At 46.5% G+C, this 27,850-nt stretch overlaps 1 protein-coding gene across 1 annotated transcript in view; it reads right to left on the minus strand.

The window, feature by feature from the left end:
• Positions 1-819: 819 nt before the first annotated feature.
• The window catches only part of HS6ST2 (heparan sulfate 6-O-sulfotransferase 2), a 125,995-nt gene continuing 98,964 nt past the window's right edge, over positions 820-27,850 (minus strand). Inside the window, exon 2 of the mRNA XM_064712581.1 lies at positions 820-3,618. Coding sequence (XP_064568651.1) covers positions 2,916-3,618 — 703 coding nt within the window. The 3' untranslated portion in view covers positions 820-2,915. The remainder of the gene's footprint in view (positions 3,619-27,850) is intronic.

A 27,850-nucleotide genomic window follows, 5' to 3' on the forward strand; every position in this document is an offset into this window, starting at 1 on the left:
ATTGACAAAAATCAGCTGAGCAGTTCATGCCCAACAGCCTTTAAATACTAGGTACCCTTAGGAAAGCTTTAGTCCCAAACCCTAAGACCCAAAGACATGCCTAAAGGGGCTCCAAGAGAGCTGAACAGGGAGTCCTTGACAAGGACATAGGGGGATAGGACAAGGAGGGATGGCTTTAAACTGAAAGACAGAAGATATACCTAAGATATGGTAGGTATCTACCTATATTTCTTCTTCCTCTCTTTGGGGTGGTGAGCCCCTGGCACAGGTTGCTCTGAGAAGCTGTGGATGCCTGGAAGTGTCCAAGGCCAGGTTGGACAGGGCTTGGAGTAACCTGGGACAGTGGAAAGTGTCCCTGCCAATTTTTTGTGTGTCCCCAGAAGGGATACAGTGGGATGCACTGGAAGTCAGTGGCTAGGCAGCATCCTCCAGAGTCAACATAGAGGGTGGGTATCTCATAAAGGATAAAAAAATAAATCATATACATACACACACATATATGTACACAGCAGAGAAAGAATTCCTTAATGCTTCAGACCACTAACAATCATATTTAAAATCACCAGAAACCACAGCTTGTTTTTCTGAGGGCTGCTCATAAGTTGAAACCTCTGCAGTAACTCCTGAACCAGACAAAAGCCCAAAGTGGTTTTGCCCTTGAAAGCTGTAGTTTAAATACAATTCAGAAAAGCTATGACTTCAAATTCACATACTTGCTGTCAACTGCTATTTCACTCATGTTGGAATTACCATCCATTCTCAACTGTGCAGCTCTCAGCACATCATCAGAGAAAGAAATAATCACATGAAAATCACAAGTCTGTAGTTAAATTTTATTTATCAGTTCTATTGTTAAATGACACAATCAAAGTCAGTGGATTGGCCTGTAAGTCTACACAATAAGACAGCGTCTACGGTGGAAATCAGTAGAATTTGATATGGTTATGACAAAATGGTATCCTTATATTCGTACATCCCCTATATACAATAAACAGTATACACAAAGAAAATGCAACTAGTCTCTGTAAACCATGCACACCACAGCATAAAAACAAGATGCACCTCCTGCAACAGGCCTCCAGCTCGCCCACAGTTAAGTCCTGTTTACAGCAGTGCCTTTCAGTTTCAAGAGCGAATTATTTTCCCCCGTGAAAACCAAAATACAACTGAGACATCATATTGGCAACTGCAGTTCTCATTAAAAAAAAAAAATTGCTGTACATGAAGTTATTCTCTTCTCAAAGCTGCTAATGCAGGGTATTGGTTTGCTGCTGCTTTGCTCTCCCCTTGCCCTTGGCAGGGTTGCTGCCCCCAGGCAGCCACACAACATCAGATGTAAAACCACTTCCAGGTAACTTAGGCGTGGAGCCCTAAGGTGTTTTTAAAGCCTTCTGCCTCATTTCCTGCCCCCTGCCCTCCTGGTGTATAGAGTATTACAGGTGAAAGGCAACAGTGCAAGTGAGCCTCGCGAGCATCATGTCCCCGGGGCCACGGAGGGCCCTCCCAGCTCAGTGCCAAGCTCGGCAGCACTGCAGGACAAACGTGCTCAGCTTGCTGAAAGTCTGGCCCAAGCCTTGCAGAGGTTTGTATTTATTTTTTTGCATAGAGATTTGTAGGAGCCCCTCACACCACGTTTGCTGTCCCGTGGGCCTGGGGGACCCCGCTCCAGCTCCGAGCCCAGCAGAGCCTGCTGGGGAGCGAGCTGTGCCCCCCATGCACCACACCTCCCTCTCCCCCTCTAACTATGGCTATGGAAAACTGGCTTCCCTCATTTCCAGTCCTCATCCGGCATCACTATGAAGGGCTCAAGAGCATAGGAAAAAAAAAAAGCCCTGTTCTTATCTGGTGTAGCAAAGATTTACTGGAAGTAAATCCTAATTCAAGTGTAAATCTACTTCCATTGAGCAATTCTCTTTATAATATTGCTGGGATTAGAGAGTTTTATGACTTTTTAAAGACACTACACAAATATCAGCAACATAATTTCATCTAGTTTATACCACCAATTATTAAGGAATGATAAATTCAGCATTATGTATTCTAATGGGTAAGAAAGACTTAAAATGAGACACTGTCACAGGATTATAACTTGGAGAAGGCTTTATGAAACAAACATGAGAATGTGCTGTAACTTTTCCAGAATGGTTAAAATCATACTGCCCTGAAAAATTCTGGAAACAGTGTCTTATAACATTGGCATTGAGTTCAGAAAAGTATGCATGTATTTTTTTTTCTTTTTTTTTAATATGAGATAGACCAAGCTTAAAACTCTAAACAGCAGTAGGTAGAAAAAGTTTAAAATTTTAAATATTTATATAACTAGAGAAATTACTTCTATTCATTTTAAAAGCCAATATTATACATAAAACTAGTCAATAATTTTTCTAGACCTTTACTGTTCCCTTCATCGTTCACTCATTAACTTGGTAAATATCATAAGCAGTTGGTGCCCTTGAAAACACATTATTAAAATAAAATTAAGATAAAATCAAAGGAAAAGGATTTGTTCATATACTGTATTGTGAGAGTATGCTAAATGCTCGTTATTAGGAAATGAGTTTGCTTCCCAGATAAATTTCAGCCGAGCATCATAAACATTTTCCAGCATCCCATTTTGTACTCATAACTAATTTAAGGATTTTTTCTTCTTTCACTTCTTTTAAATAAATGTCCAAGCAAACATTTCCGATGAGCCGAGACGGCTCCCGTATTTCATAAATAACCCAACAAACCTAAAAAGGACAATTTAATTACACGCTAAGATTAAGTGTTCCACGTACAGTACAACATTTACTGCAAAGGCAACTGCAAAGGCAACATTTTGACCTCTTTTTGCTTCAGACCCTCGAGAAGCATCACTGGGTTTGCAGGCTGGCTCGGGCTCTGCTCGTTTTGTGCCCGGCAGGCGCGCCCCACTATCGCCGCCAGCGCTCCACGTTCCCCGTGTAGTCAGTGCTGGAGCTGTTCTCCCCCTGCTCCCTCAGGTGCGCCTGCTTGGCCCGCAGGATCTTGCGCTGCTCCTGGCGTTTCCGCCGCGCCTCCTGGTGCTCCTTCTGCCGCATGTACTGGTACCGCTGCAGGAACAGGTCTTTTGCATAATCGTACAATTCCATGTCTAAAAAATTGAGGGCCTCGATGCGCTGCTGAGTCTGCTTGTCTATCTCCACGCTGGAGGCCCTTGTGCTGTTGTACTGCGTGAATGGCGAGATGAAGTTCATGTTGAAAGTCTTCTCAAAGAGATACTGAGTCTTGCGCTGGAACTCGGTCAGGCCGAAGAAGGCCATGCGCTTCAGGTTCTCCTTGGCACTGTCCAGCAGAACCTTATTCCTCTGCTCCTCAGGCATCACCGACAGGTTGTAGCAGCCCACCAGGCTGAGGTCGGAGAGCATGCGCACCTGGCGGTTGTTGGCCAGGTTGTAGGGGCAGTCCATGAACTCCTGCAGGGAGCAGCCCGACCAGTCGTCCCCGCTGTAGCAGCTGGGCAGCTCCTCGGTGGTCGGCGAGCGGCCGTCGCAGACGTGCAGGGACGCCTTCCATGTGGCCCCGCGCTGCACGTGGCGCCACTCGCTCAGGTACCGGGACACGGGGTCACGCAGGATGGTGATGTAGTAGAAATTCCTGCCAAGGGGAGAGGAAAACAGAGCGTTCAGTCCCGTGTGTCTCCAGCACAGAGCGCATTAACGCTCGCAATCGATACAAACAGGCAGAGGCACTTAAGAGGCTTTCAGCAGCCCTGCTGCACAGGCTCCTCTGTGAGTTCACCTCCACAGGGTGAAGGACGGCTCAATAAATCCCTGGGGGGAGCGTGAGGGGCTGCATCTACCTGCACACACACAGAACAGTCTCTGTTTAACTGGTGGTGTCTCTACAGAGGCCAAGGCAACCCAAGACTGCCCTCTGTGCTGGGCTGTCCATGTGGTAACACCCTCCTGCTGTGCTCCCACTAACTGATGGCCACCCCAGACCTAGGGAGAATACTTGAATATCTACAAGAATGTAAGCCACAACCCAAGCAGGACACAGGTAGCCCTGGCTCTTTTAATTTCCTTGTACCACAGAGCTGCAGTGACAGGTTTCCACAGCCAGCAAAGAGCTGACTGTGCTGTGTTCCTGATGAGCAGGTGTGGGTCTCAGCTGCACGAGCCCCAGAGCAGCATAACACTTCTGAGGAAGGCATTTCCTACAGGACCTTTCCTTTTGGAGGCCAGATCAATGGGGTGTGCCCAAAAGCCCCAAACCACTTCCACTCCAACAAGTACTTTGGCAAAGCCCATATAAAATCCTGTTTTACTCTCCTGCCTTCATCTGATTCAGGACTGAAATGATGAGAGAGGAGAGCTAAGTGACTAACAAGAAATGAAAGGATGCATTACAGCCTTTTGTAAGAGAAAACATTTTTCAAGAGAGGTTCTGGCTTTGGTTTGAAGCAACAGGATAGCAGCACACGTGGGGGTCACCCTGCCACTGGGAATCCATCAGGCCACCAGCTGGAAAAGCTGCAAGTTCCACCACAGAACTTGCCCAGAGCTCACTCTGGGCTGCACATTAATATCCACCATCAAACACCATGCTGTCCACCATCACAGCCTGAGGATGGACACAGCTCTTTGAACCTTCACTAACATGACCAAGGCCTCACCTGGATGATGCTGGAGGAACACCATCAGATATCAGCCATCTGCTTAAGCAAATGGAATTAAACTAGCTCAATAAGCAAATTGTGCTGCAGGGAAGGCTACTCCTCCAGGAGGAGGACACCAAGGAGTGTGTGCCCAGGAGCCCTGAGCCCCTGGGATGTCATGTCCTTGGTGCTGTGCAAGGAGGAGAAGGACATTAATTTGCTTTCTCAAGTGACATTGTGACTGGTCACCTTGAAGTCAAACTTTTCTTCCCTGTTGTTTCCTTTGGCAGAAAAGCCACTAGATGTCAATGTTTTACAGAAAATCGTCTTTGAACGGACTAAAATGTGAATCACAAGCACAAAAAGGATCCAACTGCACAGGGAAAGAAAACCTGGAGAATCACCATTCCTCTTCCTAGTTAGAGCATCCACACTCATGAATAATTAAGTAAGTAGAAAGTACAATAAACGTGCAAAGCCAAATAAAACCAATGAGCCCAGAACAGAATCAGTGGCTGGAAACAACAGCATTCAACACTTGGAGCTGGGACACCACAATCAGCACCACCCCTCTGCTCAGAGGAATTTGGCCACAGATTCACACAGGCAAAGGGAGCAAAAGTCCCCACCACAGCCCCCAGGAAGGTCCTTATCCACAGAAGTGCCATTCAGTGATTTCACTGTGAGAGCTGGGGGTAAGAGGGAGCAAGAATAAAGCTCACTTTCATGAGTGGCAGCTGCTAACCCCACACTGTCCCTTGCAGAGGTGGGGAGAGTTTTGCTCTGTCTTATCTCAGCAGGTCTCTGGTAGCTTTGGAGAACCCAGCCTGGCAAAGAGGAAGAGCACCACCTAACCAGCTGCTCCAATGAGCAGGAGCTGTCCCTGACAATGCTTGTGTCTCAGGCTCCTTTGGTGCAGCAGCAACCCAGCCTTGTCAGGATCCCCAGCAGGGGGAAATGGAGCATCTCTGGGACAAACCTAAGCCTTTGTTTACCTTCTGCCAGGACTCCTGGGCCTTGGATCTAGTTTATTGGGACACTGCACTGAAATAACGACCCAACCATACAGCACTAAACTCTACAATAACTACAGCAACAAACCTCTGATGACTGTGGGGACAAAAGCAAAGCCCTGCTTGCCCTAGAGCCCCTTGCAGGAGCTGGGCCATGAGCAGCTCAGCTCAGGGGAGAAGGGTGCAGGCACAGGGGTGCTACCAGCTGGAGGAGAAGGCCAAGCAGACTGTGTGCTCTAAGGTCATCACAGAAATCGATGGGGAGTTAATGCAAGAAGGGAAATAAATCCTGAGCCAAGATCGATGCAGTGAGTGTTTTATTACAGCCCAAACTCTTCAGCCACTCTCCCTTTGTGCTCCTTGGTCACAGGCGGTGACAAAGCGTCTCCCTTGGCTGCTGTTGTAAAAACAAAAGAATGAATAAAAACTCAAGAGGGAAGAGGCTGTGCTGTAACAGAGCCCTGTCAGCCTGGGCTGCCTCACCTGGGCAGGTACCTCGTCTGTGCCTGCCAGGGAAATGCTGCAGTCCAGGGACACTGGGGGGATGAGGCTGAGCAAAGGTGCTCACTGGACTCTGCAGTGAGCATGGAGCTGTCTGGGCCACCCCAGCACCCTGAGCTCAGGATGCCCGGCAGGGACACTCACAGGATGGCCCAGGCAGGGCCCTTATCCTCCCTGGCCTAAGCACAGCTGGCTGGAACAGGCTCACAGCTGTTACTTATGCCACCTTGTTATTTCCCAAATGAATCCTGCTTTCAAAAATTGAGAAGACATGTCTTAGAGAGAGATGCTTTGTCAGTTGCTGGACCAATCTCAGCAGTTTTATGCATTTCTCTCCTGCCTATTAAAATGTTACCAAAAGAGGCACTGCCCCTTTGGGGAACATCAGCTTTTGCCCCAAGCCTCTCCTCTGAGTTAGGAATCTGGCAGCTCCAGGAAAGCAGCTGTGCTGCTCTGTGTTCATCTGAACTGAGCTTCATAAAGTCACAAAAGCGTTAATGCATCCTCAACTCAGAGCTGTGCCAGAGATGAATTCGGCCATCAGCACTTTGAGCATCATTCTGCTGCAACTGAGGAAGACTTAAAGCATTGCAATTATTTTTAGCTCTGTAGGTAACAGCTTGTTCTTTCTGCTGCCTTACCAAGGGGGTGCTGAGCTCCTGCCTGCTCCTTGAAGCGTGTGCTTCAGAGCCCAAAACAACACGTTTGCAGGTAGAGCTCCAACTGCTGTGAATCATCTCTTCAACTCAGAGCTGCACTCACCAGAACGTGGCTTTTCTGATGCACCTGGGGGGCCATGAAGCAGAGAGAGGGAGCTCAAGGGCAACTCACAAAGTAGGTTGAGCTGGAGGCTTCAGGAATGTGGGATGATGTGGCAGTGACTTGCTTCAGTCTCTCCCTGAGCACTGCTGTTCCTTGAGGAATGTGGGGACTGAACAGTCCCACAATGTTGAGTTTGCTCCCCATGCTGCACCTGTTTGCTTTGAAGGATAATCCTGTGGTCACACAGTCCATTCCTGCCAGCCCTTTCCCCAACTCTGCCAAACACAGGGGCAGAATCAGATTCCCTTTTTTTCAACCTAGTCTGTTTTTTAAAGAATCCTTGCATCAAATTTTGAATTGCAAAATAAAAAAAGAAAAAAAAAAAAAGAAAAAATATTGATTTTCAAGTAAGGAACTGTGAAACCCCAAGGGATGACAGCACTGAGTAAAGCCAGAGACTTCAGAGTCTGGAGAAGCTGCCAGGGAAGGGATATGCAGGTACTCACACCACAGTGCTCAGGGGGCTCATTGTGTGCAGAACTAAAGAGGTGGTGGCGTGGGGGACTCTAATTATGCACCAAAATGGGTCAGAATCTCCCAAAGTCAGAGCACAGCTCATCCCAACCCCACTGCCCCACTGTTTAATTGCCTGCTGAGGTTAAGGGAGGCTGGAGGTCAGATGCTGGCAGCTGCCATGGCTTCAGCCTGGAAACCTGAGCCTGGCTTGATGAAACTATGAGGTAAGGACTGGAGAGGGGAGCTGAAAGCTGAACATGCACTCACCATTACATCCATTAGTGGATTAGTAGGTGAGGGACTGAGTGACCTTTTCCCATTTCTGCTGAGAAATGAGGCTGCAGCAAGAAGGGCTTTGCAGGTTACTGAGGGTGAGAAACCTGCAGCCCCAGAAACATCCCCATCTCCCCCACAAGCTGTTCCCAGGGCCAAACTAAGGCAGGAAAACACAGCTTCAGCAAAGGGCTGAGGCAGCACAGCTATGATTTCCAGGGAAAGTACTGGGGCAGTCCCATTCACCATGCAAAAGTAAAGCCAAGCTTTAAGCTGGCTCAAACACACCCATTTGTATCTAGGTCAAGCTCAGCCAGATGGCAAGCCTGGCTAGGACGTTTGGAGTCACAGAAGGGGCTCGTGCAGTGAATGGGAGGCAATTTTATACAAGTGCCTCCATCTCTTTGAGTGGAGATGGGGGAGGCAAGGAAATTTGGTAAGTTTCCAAATCTGTGTGGGGTTTTTTTTTTTGCCCAGTTCATGGACTTTGTGGTACATTAATAGGCCAATGTGAAACCAAGTTCTGCTGCAGGTGGACGTGGATATTTTGAAAGAAAAGCTCACTCTGAAGGTGCAGGGGCAAAGGCATAGACCAGATTTGTGCCACATCCAGCAGAAATGCAAATAAAACAAACTAAAACCCTGCAGCAGAGATTCTGCATATAATGCAAAGGATTAAGGATGGAGCTACTGGAAAAAGAAAAATAATCATAGGGTTGGCACTTCAGCACCAGAAACAATGCACAATCACCAGAGCCAGCAAGCAGCACAAGGACATTCATGTCCTCTCCCCCTCCACACAAACTGCTCAGGCTGCTGAATAAAAATCTAGAGAGCTTGCTTATAAAAGAGTAGCCACATACTCATTCTTTTAAAAGCTGAGCAATTTAGGGTTTTTTTGAGATGGCAACTTGTCTCAGCTCATCTGGCCACAGGAAGATGCTCCTACACTGTGGCATAGATCTGAGATCCCATCTCCTTCTCCTCCACTACTCTCAGCAGCTGTGGGGAAACTGAGAAACTGTGTCACAGGCAGTGTCCTGCACTTCTCCCTCATCCCACACCACCTGGAAAACGTCCCTGCTCAGGATTATTTGACAGCAAAGTCACAGACAACGATGGAAGGTCAGGAATACGAACGGTGCGAGTCTCACATTCCTTGTTGTGCTCTGAAGAACCCTCCCTGTGGGCTCCAAAGCTGCTGATGGATTTTAATCTCTGGCAGAGGGTCTCCAGCCCATCAATCATGGCCACCACATCTCTCTGAGAAGTCAAACTCAATTACACCATGCCGGGCGCCGAGTGCTCCGCTCCCAGAAGTTGAGGTTAATTCCCATCAAGAGTGGCCCACTGAGAATTTGATTTGCTAATACCACAAATTGTTCCTCCAAGAGAAATACCGCTGCTGCCTAATTTGTTGGAGTCAGGCATCTGTTTGGAGATCACTCAGAGAGAGGCAAAGTGCTCATTTGATACCGTGACTGATCCTGGTTCTTAACAAACTCTGTCACCTAGAGACACAATCAGAAGGACAGGGGTGAGCATCCTGTGAGAGCCTCTCCTGCCTCAACCATCCCTGCTTGGAACCTCCCCCCAAAATGAGAACACCTCTTCCCTGCCAAGAGCTGCTCCTGCAGCACAACTCACAGAGATGAGGCCAAAATATTTGGCAAGTTTACTGGGCAGTGTTGGAATCAAACGTTTGCATCCACTCTAGATTGGTTCCAGATGCTTCCCAGCAGTGATGTGGATGGCAGTGGCAGCAGTGGAGATGCATTCATGGCCCATGGGCTTCCCACAGTGCTGCTCTGCTCCAAGGCCTCCCAGCCCCACAGACAGCAGCAACAAACCCCATCTCAGAGTGGGAGAGGAGCAAGAGGGGCTGTTGAGTTCCCCTGAGCTGCAGGGAGAACTCAAAATAATGAAGAAATGAGACTGCATAATGAAGAAATCTGTATCAATCTCATGCCCAGTATTCCGTGTCTGCCTGCATGCCCTGGATGTGGATCTGCATGCCAGGGCTTCCCCTGGCACTGTCACAGCTCGTGCAAGGAGGTGACCATGGAGCAGGGGTATTGGAACAGGACTGATCCCCTTCTCTCCTCTCCCCAAAGACCTCAGTGCAGCTCAGGCCCAGCTGCACCCTGGGCTGGCTATACTTGCTCCTACGAGACCTCTCTATATTCAGGCATTTAAATGAAACCAAAATTCCAGGTCCACCTCATCCAAAATTCAAAGTACAGTAAAATCTAAATGAACAAATCCCTTCTTCATGAAAGAAGTGATGGATAAAGATTATGGGGAGGGAGAGAAGGAGGAACAAACACCCCTTTCCTCTGCAGCAGCCTGCAAGACTAGCCAGACTATATTCCTTTACTCTGGGTCTCAGGGTGGCAGAAGCAAATAATGCATTAGCTCTGAAAAAGGGCCTGGAAGGAAAGGAGATAAGTATTTCAGGACTGTGAATTAAAGCTGTTAGCAAATGCAAATTTACATTTCCTCTAAGTAATCATTATGTTTTCACTTCTATCAGCACCCAATGAATCACAGAGATGTTTTGTCTAGAAACACTAATGGTGGGGGTAGGAAGCCAGCAGCCTACCCACAGCAACGGCAGCAGGAGAGAAGTGCCAGAGAAACCCATAAAAAGGAGCTGGATTTTTCAAGAACAGCAATTACATCAGCCCATCATTGCCCGTGAAATCACCAAAAATGAAAGATCTGCAGGAAAAAAGCATTTCAGGCACAGAGGAAGGCAGCGATTTAGCAGGTCAAGGTACACATTCATATATGTGCAGGCATGGCATATGCAAACAAAGATAATGAAAATAAGGCTTTAAATAAGTAAAAAATATGCAGCCTCACACACGCACATGCTCCCAACTACCCTCACACACAAAATAATTGTCCACAGTGTTGCCTGCAGAGGGGAGAGCAGCCCTGCAGATCTGCCAGAGTGGTATTAATTTCATAATTGCCTGTATTATTAAGATCTCTGCAGGACACCCCTGCTCACAACCAATTCAGCAAGAATAGTGACCTTTTAAATTACTTTTTTTTCCAGCAGTGCATAAAAAGAGAAGCAAGTTTCTGTTTTTAGACTCAGCAAACACAAGAGTGACTCAGCTGCTGGTGCCATTCCTACTCCTCTGCCTCCACCCTGGAGTCTGGCATGGGAAAGGGTGGCAATGGGGCCCAGAGCCATCCCAGCCACCTGACCTGCTGGATAAAGGACTGAACTGCACTTTGGAAACACCCAGCTTCCATCACAGCCTATCTAGAGCAGTAAAGCTTCCCACATCATGAGCTTGGTTATTTGACAGAGGCATCAGGATGGAGGCAGCAGTGGTGGGGAGGTAAAACACAAGGAAAGGAGAGAGAAGGTGACAGGAGGATCAGTGTGTGCCATGCCTCCATTGTGCTGGATGACAAGCTCAGCACAGGTGACACTGGAATTGTGAGGTCTCAGCAGCAAGGCCTTGGCTTTGGAAAGTGCCTTCCTTGCCTAGGGCGATTATCCCTTAATAAACAGAGGCAGAGCTGAATTTTACTCTTAATGCGCACTAAGAAAACTCAAGGCGTGAGCGATGTCTTTTGAAACACCGAGCTCTGGCACCCACAGAGTGCCAGGAGCACCTTCTATCCTGGTGTGAGGAGCTGTCCCTGTCCCCTGGAGCTCCTGAGCCACATCACACACATCTCCCAGGAGTGGTACAGCATGGCCCCAATCACAGAGCTGTTACGGCTTCATTAAAAAGCATGGCAGATATCCCAAAGCAAAAAGGAGGCCACTAAAACAGAGCTGCTGAATAACCACAGGATGCTGCTATAAATCAGATCTTTACAACAGTATTTACCCCATTTAAATGCTGCTGCAGGAATTAGTTTCAACGTGTAACTGATATTTCTGCGGTGGCAAAGATCGAGGTTTGCAAAGCCTGCACTCCATAAGCAGCGGTTTACAGAGATGGAATAGTGGCAGTTTTTCATTTTCCAGAGTCCACTCACCCTTCCAAGAATCTTAATGCCTCATTGATTCATAATACAGTACATAAAGATTTCATTTTTTCTTGCACACAGTGATATATTATGGAGGCAATCTATTTTGCCACTGAAAAGTTTGCTTAGTAGAGAAATTTGGAGTTTTGACATTCAGGAAATTACAGTCATCTGTAAAGTGCGATTGATATGCCAAGGCTAACATTTTCATTGCACTTATGGAGCCAGAATAACTATGCTAAAATATTTATTATATTCTAAAAAAAAAAATCCAACTTCTTGTTTATAAAAAGCATCTATTTAGCAATAAAAAAGCTTTATCCTAATATCCATATATATTTTAGCTATGTCTTAAATGCACAAAGCCACATTCTCTCTGACCAGATTAAAATACTTATAATAATCAAATCAAACCAGTGTTTTAGACAGGCTGTGTGTGTGCAAGCAGAGGGCACGAGCTGACACGTGGCTGCATGGAGCTGCACAACAACAGAGAAATGAGATAGGGGCTGTCACAGTGAACCTGCCCAAGGTCCCTAAGGGGATGTGGACACTCGTCCTGCCAGCCACCAGCCACCCACAGGAAGCAGGAGATCACTGAACCCTGTGTGCTTCATTTGCCAGTTCTGTGGCTAACACGATCCAGGAGGAAATGGGTGTGGAGAGCTCCAGTCTCAGCTTGGCACGCACACTTGTCTTCTTTATGAACACACCAATGTGTATTTAGAAGTTGTGATTTATCCTATATCCTGAGCACTCACTGCAAATTCATAATTGCTGCCTGAACACCCCTCCCAGCTCCTCTGCACATGAGAGTAGCTGCCATTGAACATCCCTGCCTGGGTGCTGGAGAAACCTTGGAGCTCTCAAGGAAAAGATCACACAATCAGCCCCAACAGCTCTGCATCTCCCACAATGGGAAATTAACTCCAGAGAGGTATTTATAAAATCATTTGTTACTATATCAGAGCTCGATCAATTCTCTTCAATAATACATAAAAGAAGGAGGTTTGGCTCACACGAAAGAACGTAATTCCTTCACAAGCCATTTGCAGATAATCTTCCCTACTCCAGTTAATACATCTCACGATAAGTTATACAAAAGTGCTTTTAAAAACTAAACTGAGGATATATAGTACATGAAAAAGGCACATTAGTGCAACTTACATTTTGCTTATAATGACTATTGCTTATACAGAAATCCAGGGAAAATCCTTCCCAGTCTTTCTAAAATTTTGTCAAAAGCAAGCATCTATTGAAAACATCTTTGCAATGTAATTAATGAACCGATACTAATGAAATTCTCAGCCTGCTGCCAAAAGAGGGTAGAGGAAGGGACAGTGTATTTACAGCTGCAACTTCTACAGTTTTAATTTCAGCTCTCATTGATTCCATTGAGCACCATGAGACTGCATAATGAAGAAATCTGTATCAATTGAAAATACCAAGTGTGCTCCTGCCCCACTAGGGCACTACTGTAATATCATGTAATGGAAGGGGATTCTCATTTAATTGAATTGGAAATGAAATACATATTAGCTAAGAAAACTTAATCAGTGCAATAATATTAAAATGGGCCACTCAGACAAACTATTCTGATTAAGTCACTTGCAAACATTTCCGTAATCATCACTGAGACTTGTGGTATTAATGATTTAAACTCACTTTTCTACTCCAGGGAACAAAACTGCAATTTCATAGCAGACAATTAGAATATTTTAAGCCCTGCCTCACACACTACAATAGAGTCTCCTGGCAGAAACACAGGACCTCATCCTGCAAGGATGCATCTTGAGCCGTGATTTACAAGGTCTGCATGGATGCTGGGATGTTTGATTTAAGATGGGAGACAGCCCTGAAAGCACCTGGCTGGCAGGGAAATGTTTCTGAGGCACTGGCTGTGGTTTCTTTGCAGACTTCATCTTTAATCCTGACTTGTTACTGATGGCACACTCCGATGCACTGTAACACTCTGAGCTCCAAATGGCTCCCAGCAGACCAGGATTTTAAAACTTGTGTTCACACACAGTTGACATAACTGGATTTAAAATTTTCATGGAACAGCAGAGTGCATTTCTAGTAAAACTCCATGGATGCATTTGTTGTGTCAAAACTCAGCTGGGAGGGGTTTTACATCAGCTAGGCAAGCAAGACTAAGTAAACATTACAAGATGTGCAGAATGTCTTCTTTCCCTCTGCTAGTTCCACCCCAAACATTTAGTAAAAGTATATCTAAGTATATCTTACTCAGTCTGAATCAGTGAGGACAATGCCCTTAGAGGGCCATGTTGAAAGAAAATGACACTTTAGACTCTCATACAACCCTGAACAAACCCAGAATGTGTCCATTGTGTTGTGCTCAGGAGGCCACACACTCCAAGCTCGTGGTGTGCCTGGAAACTGGAGACTGAGCTGGCAAAACCTCATCAGATGCTTTCCTGGCAATCAGTGACAGCACATTCAGCACTGACATCAGCTCGGACACATTGCATTTTTCTGCATTTCAGATGCTCCCTACATTGTAAATTAAATTGTAGCATTTTTCTGGATTTCAGATGATCCCTATATTTTTAATTAATCTGTAGCATTAAGACATTAATAACCCTACTTGCAGACAGTCAAAAGCAAATTCAATTCTTCCATCTTTTCAGTGCCATGAAGCAAACTCCAGCCAAAGTGGCAGCTGAACTGAGGCCACCACAGAGAGGCAACAACCTGGGCTGGGCAAGGGGAGCAGTCCAGCTCCCCTCTGTGCCAGCTGAAGGACTGGCACTGCTATCCAAAAAGCACCCAATTCCACTGCCCTTGCCTCATCTTCTACTCTGGCTATCTCACTGTGAGGGTATCACAAGCTTGGGTCAGATCTGACCTTTCTCTGAGCAGTTTCTCACTGCAGCTCTTGAGCCCTGAGCTCCCAGCCCTCACCATCCTCAGCCAAACAAGTAGGCAGTACATGGAATCCTCAGTTGGAGGGAAGCCTTGTGTAGGACAGCTGAGAAACCCTTAAAACCAAGCTGATTTCAGCTGAAGCCAAAGATAACCTACCCCTGCCAGAAGGGACATGATAAACTTGGTATGATAAACCTAAAGCAAAATAAACCACATTACATGTAGGGTTATTCACTAAGGTCACAGCTCTGGATCTGCCACTCCCCCAACCTTGTCCTCAAAATATGAAAGAAAAAAAGGAAACAAACAAAAAAGACAAGAAGCAAAACTCTTCTATGAGCAGCAAGAATGGTTCAAAACAGTTTAGTTCCTATCTGTATCTCTTTGAAAGATTTTCAGAAGACACAGTTCTACTCTTCCATGGATTATTCTGGCTAAAAATGTGTGTGACATTTTAATTATCAAGTACAAATGTTACTGCAAGTAAGCAATGAAACAGATGGTGTCCTGAATTTTACAGTACAGCCACATTTTCCAGCTCAAATTTACAGTTCACCAATCATCAGCATTAAGTTCTGTCTCTACTCCATCTCCCCTACCCATCTGAAACACCACAACCCTCCAATGCTGAGAGCACAGCTTTGGGAAAGTTGGGAAATTTTGGGAAATTCAACCCAAGCTGTCTGCCTCCAAGCAAATGTTTCCAATGAGGAAACAAAGTGGAACACAGCTCTGTACATCAGGAAAGCATGGCAGGTAAGAGGAGGGAGAGCACTGAGGAACTTGAACTACTCAAGCAAGCAAACAGGTGATCCTGATACCTCCATCTCCATGAAGGACCTGATTTATCTCATCCTCTTCCTCAGTGAACTCCACCCATATCAGTTATCAGTCCTGAGATTTCCTTCTTTACCCATTTGGAGTACTCAGCAGTCCCCTCAGAGGGCGTCCCCAAGGGGAAGGGACAGGATGGAATGAGTGTCCCTTCAGGATGCACTAGTGCCAAGTCCCACATCACCAGGGAACAAAAGAATAGTACAGACAGAAGCTTTTCCATTAATTGTTGGTCTACCATCATTCCAAACACCCTCAGTGCTTAAGATCAGAGTTGCAGTTTCACGTGTTTATTTCCCCCTCTCACAAAACACGAAATAGAATTCAAGACATAGGAGCCACACTTGTGGATGGGGACAAGGAGATACTCATCTCCTGGACTGACAGCACCATGGCAAATGTGGTCCTTGCTTGGAGGAGCTTTATTATCCAGTTCAGACAGCACACCAAGAGAGAGAGTGAGTCTAGAGACTCCTGGGGAACAGATGCAGCAGCATCCCCAGATTCAAGCAGCAATCACAGTGAGTTTTCAGCTGTTCCTCTTAGCTGTGTGTGGTCAGGCTGAGCAGCACATGATGCCCTCATTGAACAGGCTCTTGATTTAACAGGCTGTGACCAAACTGAATCCTAGAAAGCTTTCCTGATACTCCATTCATCTCCTCTAAAAGGGAGCTGCTGCTGGGGCTTATGGCATTGGTGCTGCAATTATGACAAGGAAACGTTTTCTGGGAAGGTGTCCCAGAAAGTAATACACTGAACACTTCCTCTCATCACTCACAGTGCTGAGCAATAACTCCTCTCACCATTAGCATCAGCTCTGAGCCAGGTCTCCAAGGAAGGGCACCCCTCCGGTCATGCCCCTGTGCTGGCACAGGGCTGGGACCACCAGCTCTGCTCTCACCATTCAGCTTCTGCAGACACCCCTGGGACATGGAAGTACTCCTGCAAGGAACAGACAAAGGGAGATGCAGCACAGGCCAAGGCATGCATCGTTTGGACCCCAGACTTTTCCCATTTTGCTTTGAAATGGACTGGAGCCTTGGAGGTGGAGGGGGCAGAGCCAGCTTTGCAGACAGGCAGTGATGCTCAGTCACAAAAGCATTTGCAACATGGGCTCTGCCTCTTGTGTGCAGGTTTGCTGACTGCCACTTAATCCAGCACCACACTGGCACCCCGGGTGAAGGTGCAAGATCTGTGGTGTTCCTCTAAGCCCACCTGGGAACCTCTGCCTAAAGGGAACCAAACAGGGCCCTCATAAATCAGAAGGGATCCAAGGACTGAGCTTGTCTTGGAGCACAGCTGCTTTAACAAAACTTTCCAATGAACTCCTGAACCCCCAGGGAAACACACCTGGGTATTCTGTCCCCAGGGAGAGAAGCCAAAGCAGTGCCCAGTGCCCCAGTGCTGGGGCACGTGGCCTGGCTGGATGCAGATTGATGCTCCTGCATTTGAACTCAGCAAACAGGAGCTCCAGAGCACGGTGAAGTGCATGGCAGCAGCTCAGGCTCTGCTCTCAGTCACACTGGCAGCTGGATTGCTGCGATAAATAAACCTGAAAATCGACTGTCTGAGCAGCAACAGCTTCTTCTTATGTCTTCATCCCTGGAGGGGTTAATCTAGGATAATCTAATTTATTCCCAAATTGCAGGCAGCAGTGTCTTTCCCCATTTAGCAGATTAAGAAACTCTGCTCTACCAAATTTATCTGAACAATTCATTCCCACAAAATAACACTGGGTTTTGAACTGAGGTTAATATACTCCATTGTATCTGCAGGCTAAGCAATCCACTGAGGGGCCAGATTAAAGCACAGCTAAACACCACCTGAGTGGGCTTTTCTGGCAAAGCATCTGTGCAGGGATGGGCCAAGAGCAGCAGGTGCAGAAGGGATCCCAGCAGTGACAATCTGGGCCAGGGCTCAGGCACATCAGCAGCATCTTCAGCTGCATCTCACCCATCCTGTCATTAAAATAGCAGCACCCCCATAATTCATTTCAACATACGGCGACTAGGCTCCTCTTCACATTATTTTAAACAAAATGACACTTTCTCTAGACACTTAAATGCATCCTGGTCTCATCACATCAACAGAGGAAGCATATTTTTTCTGTTTATGTGAAAGGTGATATTGGATCCATCATACATTGAAGTAGTTTGCTGGCTTCCTCTCTTGACGTAAGTAAGGGGAAAGAAAGTCAGAGAAGACAGATTTTAAAGATGTATGCATATGCATGATCATTTTCTAACCTAGAACATTATTAAATTCTTTCATATATTCATGTGAGAACTGCAAAAGATTATGAAAGTAGAGATGCTATCACTCATACTTTCCCAGAGCATGGATTAGGGAGCTTTTCTTCTTAGTAAAAGTGATATATTTAAATACTATCTGTTTGGCCAAACCCTAGTTAGTACTGGCCAACAGAGGTACAGCTCACATCCCTGCTTTGCAGAATAAACCTCTCTGCAGGTCCAGCCAAACACAGGGCAAGACTGAGCAAGAGATGTCACACAGTTGTCAGAACTTTGACCTTTTTATGGCTACTAAATGCATTTTAATTTCTACAGTTTCTCAGGTCTAACACCCTCTACCAAAAATACACCCCACATAGCCCATCCAGCTCCTTCCCAGCCCTTGGAGAGCTGAGCCCTGCCAAACCCTGCCTGATCCATTTTACCCAAAGGCGTTGCAGAAATCCTCCGGTTTGCAAGAGATGCTAAATTCATCTAAACAGCTTTATTTATGAGTGGTGTTACATCCCACTTCTTGGGGAGACAGATCTGCCACTAGAATTGCCTTTTCCTGCCTGCAGAAACTGTAACTCTGCATCAACATTACACAATTATTTTAAAATCACTATTTAGATAGCTCTATGGTAATGGATATGTACACCAACTCCAGCACCACAGAATTTGCATAGCAGAATTTTTTATCATGCTTCTTAAAGATTAATAATTTAAAGCAAGTTGTAACTGTGCTGAGATTTAGTCTTATGTTTTCATCACTGTTTTATATTCTCATAAATATCCAACATTCCCAAGTACATAGGAATCTGAGATGGTATTCAAGAGGAAAAACTGCAACCAATATATCTTCCATTTATGGAATTGAATATAAGATCATATTCAAAGTGCTGCATTTACTGACTGATTTTGAATACATAAAATATATAGCCATTGCAAATTCACCTTTCATTGCAAAGCTTTGTTCTTGTAGTGACATAACTTATTGCCAGATTAGAGCCCCAAGTACAGCTGGGTCATTTTTCGTGTTCTCCATTCCCACAAACACGACTGGGAGAGACAGGTCGTGCTCTCTATCAAAGTTGTGCTTACCACACAGCAATATTGCAACACGTCCCATTAGAGTTATGTCTGCTGAGACTGTGAGCACAGACTTGGCTGCAGGCACCTCCTAATGGAATTACATAATTGGAGGCATGTCATCTAAATCTGAACAAATTGGATTCCCTTGTCATGCACTATTGAATCAGAACGGGAAGAACACTCCATGCTGTTATCTATGGTAAACCAACGGTGGCAAATCCAGCGTCACTAATATTTTGATAATGTGATGTTTATTAAAAATGGGGGAGGAAAAAAAAAAGATAAAAGTTTCATGTAAGGCATGTTAAAATCATGTTGCACGGAAAAATGAGCTCATCCGAGCTTGGTTTCAGACTGGGAATTACGTTAACGGCTTATGACGGTTGTGATGTTAAGAAGATGTAACTGAAGAACCACACGAGGCTGGGTGCCTGTAGCAGCCAGGGAAGTGCAGGCAAGGGTTTGAGACAGGCCCCACCACCAGCTCTGCATCTGGCAGCAGTGACAGCCACCAAGGTGTTTGCTCTGCCCAGCCTGTGGCACATAACGGCATTAATATTCCCATCCTGCAACTGAATTCTCCAGCCTTTGCAATTCACAGGCATGCCCTGCTTTTCGTTTACAAGTATATCAACTTTAATTTGGAATTACTGGAGGAATCATAACGAGGGAGCAATAATTTTGAGCACACTGAACTGCACATTCAGGGCAAATTTTCACTGAGCGCTCAGCTCGACCTCCAGCTCTGCACGTATGAAAGAACAGAGGCATTAATTACATTACCAGAATCACTAATCAGCTCACTGCATCTTTACATTTCATCAGCTAAACGCTGGTGCAAAATGAGAGGCTTTTTTTCCCCCTGTAATTCAGCTCTTCAAGCCTCACCAGGATACTTCCATGAGCACATGGAATGAATTCATTAACAAAAACAGCAAGAAAAAAGAAACGAAGAAATTAATTGTGAAGCCTTACAGAATTCATGGTTCTCTTAGTTAATTAACTGTGGGCCAGCTCGGGCTCCTGTGTCCACACCAGGCCATCAGGGCAGCTCATGGATGAGCTGGCCCCCAAGGCAGAAATGATGAGTTGGAAGGGCAGAACAGACACCCACTGTCTGGTCCAGGTGATGGCCGAGGGTCTGTGAGGATAAGAGGATTTGTTTGCAGTATGACTCTCCTGGGGCTGGCACACTGCAGAAATTCAGGTTTCAGCATGCCAGCAGCACCTTGGCTGCACACTAACAGCACTCTCTCCACTGCTCTGCCCAGCAGCACTGCAGTCCTGCAGGACTGTGCCAAATTCTGATTTTTATTCAGCACAAGGGAGAAACGCTGTCAAATCACCAAATTACCTCAAGTTGTGAGAGCACACAGCAGGGGGAAAGTGTTAACTACCCAGTGAGCCTCTGCCTGTAGATCAGCACGGAAAGGAGTCAGGGGAACATTTACTCAGCTCTGGGGTCAGAGCACGCCCCCAGTCACAGCACAGGATCACACCATGGCCCAGTGGGATCACCCCACAGGCAGCCCCACTCTGCAAATGCACGGTCCCACCTCAGCAGCCCCATGCAAAGAAACCCCCAAAAACTTGTCCCCTAAAATCTGCACAAATGCCTGGTCTAAAGGGCCATTAATCTACGTGGACAAAAGTACTGCTTGAAGAACTGCCTAACCCAACACCAATCCATTTTTGTTAATCTGCAGCTTCAGCCTTCTCTCCCACCACAGTGACCGGTCTCCTCACATGCCCATCTCCACAGAGCTCTCTTCCTTGGTGGCAGTGCCTTGCTCTCCTTGACCAAAATGATCCTCTAAGTGATTATCACACATGCAAAAGACCAGAGAGCCTAAATTACATGATACACACCCTTTATATCCTCACAGCAAGCGCCAGCCTGTCTTCAAGCCTCAGCACATCTGCTTACACAAATGACCTCAGCCACGTTGCTGAGGCTGAGTCCTTGCAGGGCTGGATGACACTGTGCTGTGTCCTCGAGTGACACCACCAGACCATGAGGACTCCACACAGTCGTGTAGCAGGGAGGCTGCTGTTTTGGCAACAAACCTGGAACTGAACTGTGGCCCTTCAGGATGGGCAACAGCAGATCTGTTCTTGGCATTAGAGCAGGAACTGGGGCTGACTCAGGCTTTCAATCTGATAGTGTTTAGAAGGAGCCATGACAAACATCCCCCAGGGCAGTGGTGTGGAGTCAGGAGGACTCACCACCTTCTGCAACACCACCTGCAGAGCTGAGCCAGCAGAGCCCTCAAGCCACAAGGGCTCACCACAGCATGACAAACCCCCAGAGCACCACAGCCAGAGAGGGGAGGTGGGAAGGGCACCCCAGGATGCTGAGCAACAGAAATGTCCTCAACACATAGGCAAGAACAACATCCATTGAGCTGGGAGACAGCAGCACAGCAGCTGTGAAGCTGTACATACAAACAACATCATTAAAATCAGTATTTTAACTACTAAATTGTAGGATGCTCCTGCTAGCAGCAATGGACAAAGCCACCTTTGTTACTTGGCAGGCATTTCCACAACTCTCCAGGGCACCTCCAATATTCAGAAAGAAACCTTTACTCATCCACAGAAAGGTTATGAACCACATTCTTGCATTCAGCCTCCTTTGCTTTAGAAGTATCAGCTTGCAATTAATACAACTAATTAATATCACTAATTAGTGAATTGAAGCAAGGGCAGGGAGCTAGGAGAACATTGCTTTTGATAGCTATGAAATGGACTAACAAGAGCCAGCTGGATAATTACTCCTCTCTTCAGGAGTTTTAAAGAGTTTGATTCTTCCATCAAAAAAGCTCCTGTGAATATTTAAAGAAAAAAAATTGTAAGAGTAAAGTAAGAAAACTGCTGTCCAGTTTTGCCAGTTCGGCTCATCTTTCCCCCACAGAGATGCTGTCGGGTTTAATGGACATGAGGGAGTCCAGATGGGAGAGGGATGGCATCTGCTCCAATTAGCAATCACACCTCTTTAAAACCAACTGACCATGAGACATCAACCCCCGGGGAGAAGATCCTGTCAGTGCTCATGGGGATGGTCTGCCTGGAAAGGGCTCATGGCACAGGCATGGTGCTGAGCTGGGGAAGGAAACACTGAAAAACATACCTGGAGTGTCCACAGGACCTCATTTTGCTCCTTCATGGCCAGGGCAGCCTTGGTGTCTCCCTTGGATGCTCATTTGGGGCTGCTGGTCACCCAGCCTACAGTCATCTTCTTCCATGGCTGGGAGAACACCCAAAACCCACACCTGAGCCAGGGCTGGGGTCTATCTGTGTGGAGGGGTGGGTTACACAGTAATAACAGCTGGCTGGAATAATAAATTAGCACCTAATTAACAGGAGTGTTGGCTGCAAAACACTGAGTTAATGGAATAGAAAAAAAAAAAAAAAGAAGGCAAAGAGCTGGGGCTGTGAAATAGGGAGATTGCTTTAGAAGCTGCTTTGTCAAGGACGTCTTCCAAGTCGAGGGTCTAAAAGCTGAAGGAAGAAAAGTGCTTTTGTGGGGGAAAACTTGCCCAGCCCTTACCCAAGGTCGGGATTTGTTTCCCAAGCAGGCATTAGCAGCCAGCACTCACCAGACTTTCCCTGTCAGGTAGAAAAAGGGGCTGTAATGTCTTTAAGTTGCATGCCAGAGGACAAGGTAAGCATTTGGGATGCAGATAATACAGTCAGGACAAATATTTATTGGGTCAGTAGTCACTGGTGAGAAAGAGGAGCTATAAAGTGGAGATAACAGGGAATAATGCTGCCACAATGGGAAACTGCACTAATGACTTAACAGCTCTTTGCACCTCTCCACAAAAACCTCCTAAGGGAAAGCTCCTATTCAGTGCAGAGGAAACAGTGGTATAAATCTGCTTCCTGCTCCATCTGACCCCCTTTGCTCTCGCAGCTGCTGCCAGACCAGCTTCTGCCTTATTTTACTGTGCTTCTACCCTGGTTTTGCTCCCCTTCTCCGCACACAAACCAATATAAATCCTCTCCCCAGCTCCATGGCAGGTCGCAGCAGCCCTGGTGGAGCAGAGCAGGGGGAGAGACTCCTCTCACAATTCTCCCCGAGCTGGGGGACAGTCCCAGAGGGGACATCGGAGCTGGCACAGCAGCAAGGCTGACCTGCACCCTCCCACACCAGCCCCACTCCCCAAACCCAGCCAGCAATTCAGGGGACTGCGCATGCAAGGCAAATGCAGAGCAAGCCTCTCTTCCAGGGAGGAGACACTAAGGACACAGTTTAAATAAAAGTGCCGTTTAACTGTCTTTAATTAATATTCTGAACTGCACGTAAGCCTTTAACACACAGCAGGATCACGGTGAAAGATTTATGAGATTGGTTCACCTTTTGCAAAGTGCTGCCTTGGGTCATCAGCACAAACTTATCATCAGCCCACACCACACCAGTGGGGAGCTGGAGCGAGAGGGGAAGGGGAACAGCTGCACGAATATGATGTGACCTACTTTCACAGTAATTTGAATGCATATCTGGGAAAAAACCCCACCCTCTAAAATTTTAAGGGAGAATTATAAATCAAAGCACGACAGTAAACAAGTCGTTTGTGAAGCCGTACTGTCTACTCTGTACAAACAAGAGATTCATCAAATAATAAAATACTACTTTAGAAGAAAACAAGCACAATTATTTTATAATTATGGCTGCTCTAGTCTTCTGAGGGCAGGAAACCTTCCTACCTCCATAGAATCATAATCAAGACTCATCAAAGTCCTGTAAAAGCAAATCAATAGCTGCTCTTGGCAGGACGAGTTAATTAATACCAGAGTGCTCTCCTGCCTGGCTGTCAGGCTGATGGTGCTCAGCACAGCTCTGCCAAGATGCTCCATGAAAAACCACCCAGCAGCACTTGGCTGCTGGTGAGAAAGGATGCCATCCCTGAGGGTCTGGGTGCAGGGGCACTGGGGCTGTGCTCTGCTTGGTAAAGGACACAGACACCAGGCTGTTCAAATCTCTAAAATGCAATCGACTCCTCGCTTCTCTGGATCCTTATTTCCATCAAGCAGGAGACTCAGCCAGCAACATATGGCTGATTTTATGAAGGGAACTCAACGCCATGTCCTTTTCACCACTACTGCACTTGTGGAGTCGGTCCCTGGTTATGCGTGGTGATCTGGGGTGCTGTGCCACCCCCACATCAGGCATGCCAGGGGGAGCTGATAACAAGCTGCCAGGCTGTTTGTTATCAGGTAGCTGGCTCACACCACCAGCACTGGTGCCTTAACACCCTGCCACAGACTTCTGAGGTGCCACTTCAAATGCTGGCTACCAGAGTGCAAGCTTTCATCTCTCCATGGCAGATTCACTGGAGCTCTGTGCCTTTTACTGCATGACTTCCTTCTCTTTTTTTGCTTATTAAGAGACCTTTAAAATGGAAGGTTTGTCTGCCCTCTGTGATTAGCAAAGATCTCACAGCCTCTCTAAAAGTGCAAAGAAAATTACAGCCAAGAATGTGATAGCAGTTAGAAGCCCAGAGCAGGAAGCAGTGAGACACACTCAGCAGATTGCTTTGAAGCAAAAGCTCAGTAAAACATTATTAAACTTATTTTTAGTCTAATTTTCTAAAGAAATCAGCCTCTTACAAGCACACTATCTACCTCCCTCCTCTCTCACCCCATTCCCCATAATTTTTTAATTGGTTCCTTTATCTGGAGACTCCTCTGTCAAATTGGGGTGGAAGATAAATAAGCATTGAGAAGGGATTTAGGGGAAAACACCCAGCTGGCTATGGAGAGCAGGAATTGCTGGGAGCTGCAGTTGGCCTGACAGCAGCAGTGTCTCCTGTCACCTGTGCCTGACATGAGATGGACATGCAGGGTGATATTTAGCATGGAAGGCTGGCAGATGCAGCAGGGGCAGAAGACAGAGGTGCTGCTTGATGGCTTTGCTGAAGAGCAGCATTCAGCACGTCCCAAGAGTGCCAGTGACGTTTCACAGACCTCCTGCCAAGAGCAGCTGATGTGTCACCTCAAATCAGGCATAAAAATGGGACAAAGATGCAAAATGCCAGAAGAGAAGGAAAAGCCAGTTCTGCTGAGTGCCACTGCTGATGTACTTTTATTGTTGTTTAATGGTTTTCTTGGGTCAAACAAGGGGGAAGATACAAGTGTGCAGACAGAACTGGCCGTTCCCTGTCACAAGGAAAAGGCATCAAACAGAGAAGGGCCCAGCAACAAAAATACATGGGTCAGAAGAGTACACACACAGGAGAAAGGGGTGAGGAAACTGGCTGCAAGGTAACAGGAGTGCAGGAGCACAGCTGCCAGTCAGCAGAGAGGCTGGAGCCAGGACCAGAGCGTGGGTGCCAGCATTTGGTTGGCAGAAACAGTTCTTCTCTGCCCAGTTAGCACAAACTCCACCTGGGTCAGTGTTTTAGTAAGAGGATGAGGAGAGATTGCAGGCCATTAGTTTGCCAGAGGGCTAAGTGATGCTGGAATGCATTGCTGGAGCTCAGGTAAGTGGCTGGGTAAATACAACCCCCCTGCCCAGCACTGCCTGTCCATTAGCTGGAGAGCAGCAGGGACAGCAATCCATAGGGATGCTGCTGTTCATAACCCAGCTCTCATTCCAGTGCAGTCTCTGAGCAGACTAAAACAGTGCCAGGAAGTGGATGGTCAGGAAAGGGCTCCATCTACACCCTTTCCTTTCATGTACCCATTCCTTCAGGGAGCAGACAAGGATAGGCACACTGCATACTCACACTGGTTTCAGCTCATTTTATCCCCTTTCCTCCCATTCCTTAAGTTTTGTTCTGCTCTGGGATTTAAGTAAAAAATAAGTACAACCTCTCCTTCTGGGACCAGCAGGGGCAGCCAGTCCCCAAGGACACCCAGCACACTCACACCCGTCCTCAGGCTTTCATTCTTCAGAGCAGGCTCACAGCACTGCCAGTCTGGCTCCCTGCTGCCTTTAGCTGAGGGAGGAAAGCAGTGGACATCACCGCACCATTCAACATCTGTTAGGGACTTTGCTTCCAACACTTCTCTGGCAGATGTGGCCGAGAGGCTCACATTATCCATGAGAGAGACACTGAAGGAGCATGGCAAAGAGCCTGGGTGCAATTTGTCTGCAAACAGCCCAGCATCCCACTGCAGAGCTGGCTGGCCCAAGACAGTTTGCTATTTCTGTGTGCTGTTTTCTGTTCCAAATAAACCTCTCCATGCTCTTCTGCATCCAGACAGAAAGTCTGGATACACACCCCACTTCCCTGTGGTGAGCAGAGAGAGCCTCCCCACAGGTACCTGCACCAGGCAGCCTGTGAGAGATAAACCATACTGTAGGCTCAGGGTTTGTTTTAGAAGATGCTCTGTGCATTCATGACTCTGTGGTGCCCCAGGAGCCAAAGGCAGGAGGAAAGCTGCCCCTGCACAGCTCCAGCCTGGTAAACAGAAATCTCCAGCCTCTTCTAGGTCACTGCACACAGAGATGCCCATTTGTTTTTGAAAATAAATTGTGCATGGATCGATACAGTAAAGGCAGCATTTTTTTGCTATCTGGGCATCTTCCTTATCTCTGCTTTAGAGGAACAACAGCTAGAGCAAGCTGAAGAAACAGAAAGGCACAGGGCAAGCACACTTCCAGTGAGGTTACCAGAGCAGTGGGGCAGCCCCAGGGTGGGACAAGCCCTGAGGATGAGCAGGGAAGGAGAACTGCTCCCCTCAGCACCAGTGCAAGCTCCCTGCAAGCTTGGCAGTCAAGCCCTTCCAACCAGACAATCACATCTCAGGTACAGGCTTGGTGTCCCCGTGCCAAATCCCACAACAGACCAGTGCCCCACAAAACTGTGCTTCCACTAGAGAAAATGATCTGATTTTTTTAAGATGCAAGTTCTTGGACTTGGCAAGCCAAGCTGCCTTGATGCATACAAAGACCAGACTTTGTATTCTTGCTATTTCAGGCAAAAATACTTCTCAACAGCCTAAGCATCTCTCCAACCAGTGCTCCTATCACACTGCTGAAGGAGGTTGAGAGAATGGGAAACACACCACAGACATTCCTTTTTTGCAAGTCTCATCTTTCCTGTGGATTTGGCAATTATTGCAAACAACATAGGATGAGTTCAATAGTAGGTGAGTGAAAAATTGGATCTGACAGCCCTAATTGAGCCTGAAGTCCCATTTACTGAAAATGATCTGGCATAATTAAAAATTCACAACTGGAGACCAGTTGTGAACACTATACATTATAGGTTCTCTGAATTACTCTGGGAAACATATGCTCTCCAGGCTTTGGTCTTGCAGCCAAAACAGCTCAAGCCACACTGATGGATTCATTTGAGAGGAGTAGCTCTGGATTTCAGGGAGGGAGGGATGGCAAGAGAGTGGCTGTGCTGAACTCACACCAAGCACAGGTTTACAAATATTCCTACTGCTTCCAAAATTTCTTCTGCAGCAATGTGTGCAGAAGACCATGGGGAAATGCTCTTCACTAGCATGTTAAGGCAGCAACAGGACAGCTCCTGCTTTTCTATTTCAAGTTTCTTGTGTTGTCTCAATATAAAGCAAAGGGACAAATTTTCCTGTGAGCACTAACAGGAACAGCTCTGCAAGCTCAAGGGCTCTTGAAGCCTCAGCCCTGTGCCTGCTGCTGACACTCAACATCCTCAGTGCCCCAGCACAGACCCACGTGCAATTTTCCAATTGCTTTCTCCTTATTAACGTAATTGGGATTTAATTCCAGCACATCATTTGCAAGCCTCACTTAGCCTGAGACAACTTAGGGGAATGTGACTGAAAACATCTTAATTTCTGCTTTTAGCAAACCACCAAGCTATGGCCAATAAACAGAATATTTGAACAAACACAGGACAGGCTGCACTAGCGCAGGGTGTGGGACCTGGGACATGAATCCAGCTGCAGTATGTTAGGGAAATAAAAGCCTCAATAAACAAAGCACATTCTGTTCTGCACACATACATACCAATCACAGCTAAATAACAGGCTTTAGATAATTTATAACAAGACATAACTTTACAAGTGTTTTTAGGAACAGCTCTCAACCAGGAGATTTAACTGAGCTGAACACTGAAGGTACTAATCAAATGCTCTAGTGCTGGATCTCACTTGATAGGCAGGATACATGTGAA

The sequence above is a fragment of the Zonotrichia leucophrys genome, chromosome 4A, assembly GCF_028769735.1.
Source record: "Zonotrichia leucophrys gambelii isolate GWCS_2022_RI chromosome 4A, RI_Zleu_2.0, whole genome shotgun sequence".
In the NCBI taxonomy this organism is placed as follows: Eukaryota; Metazoa; Chordata; class Aves; order Passeriformes; family Passerellidae; genus Zonotrichia; species Zonotrichia leucophrys.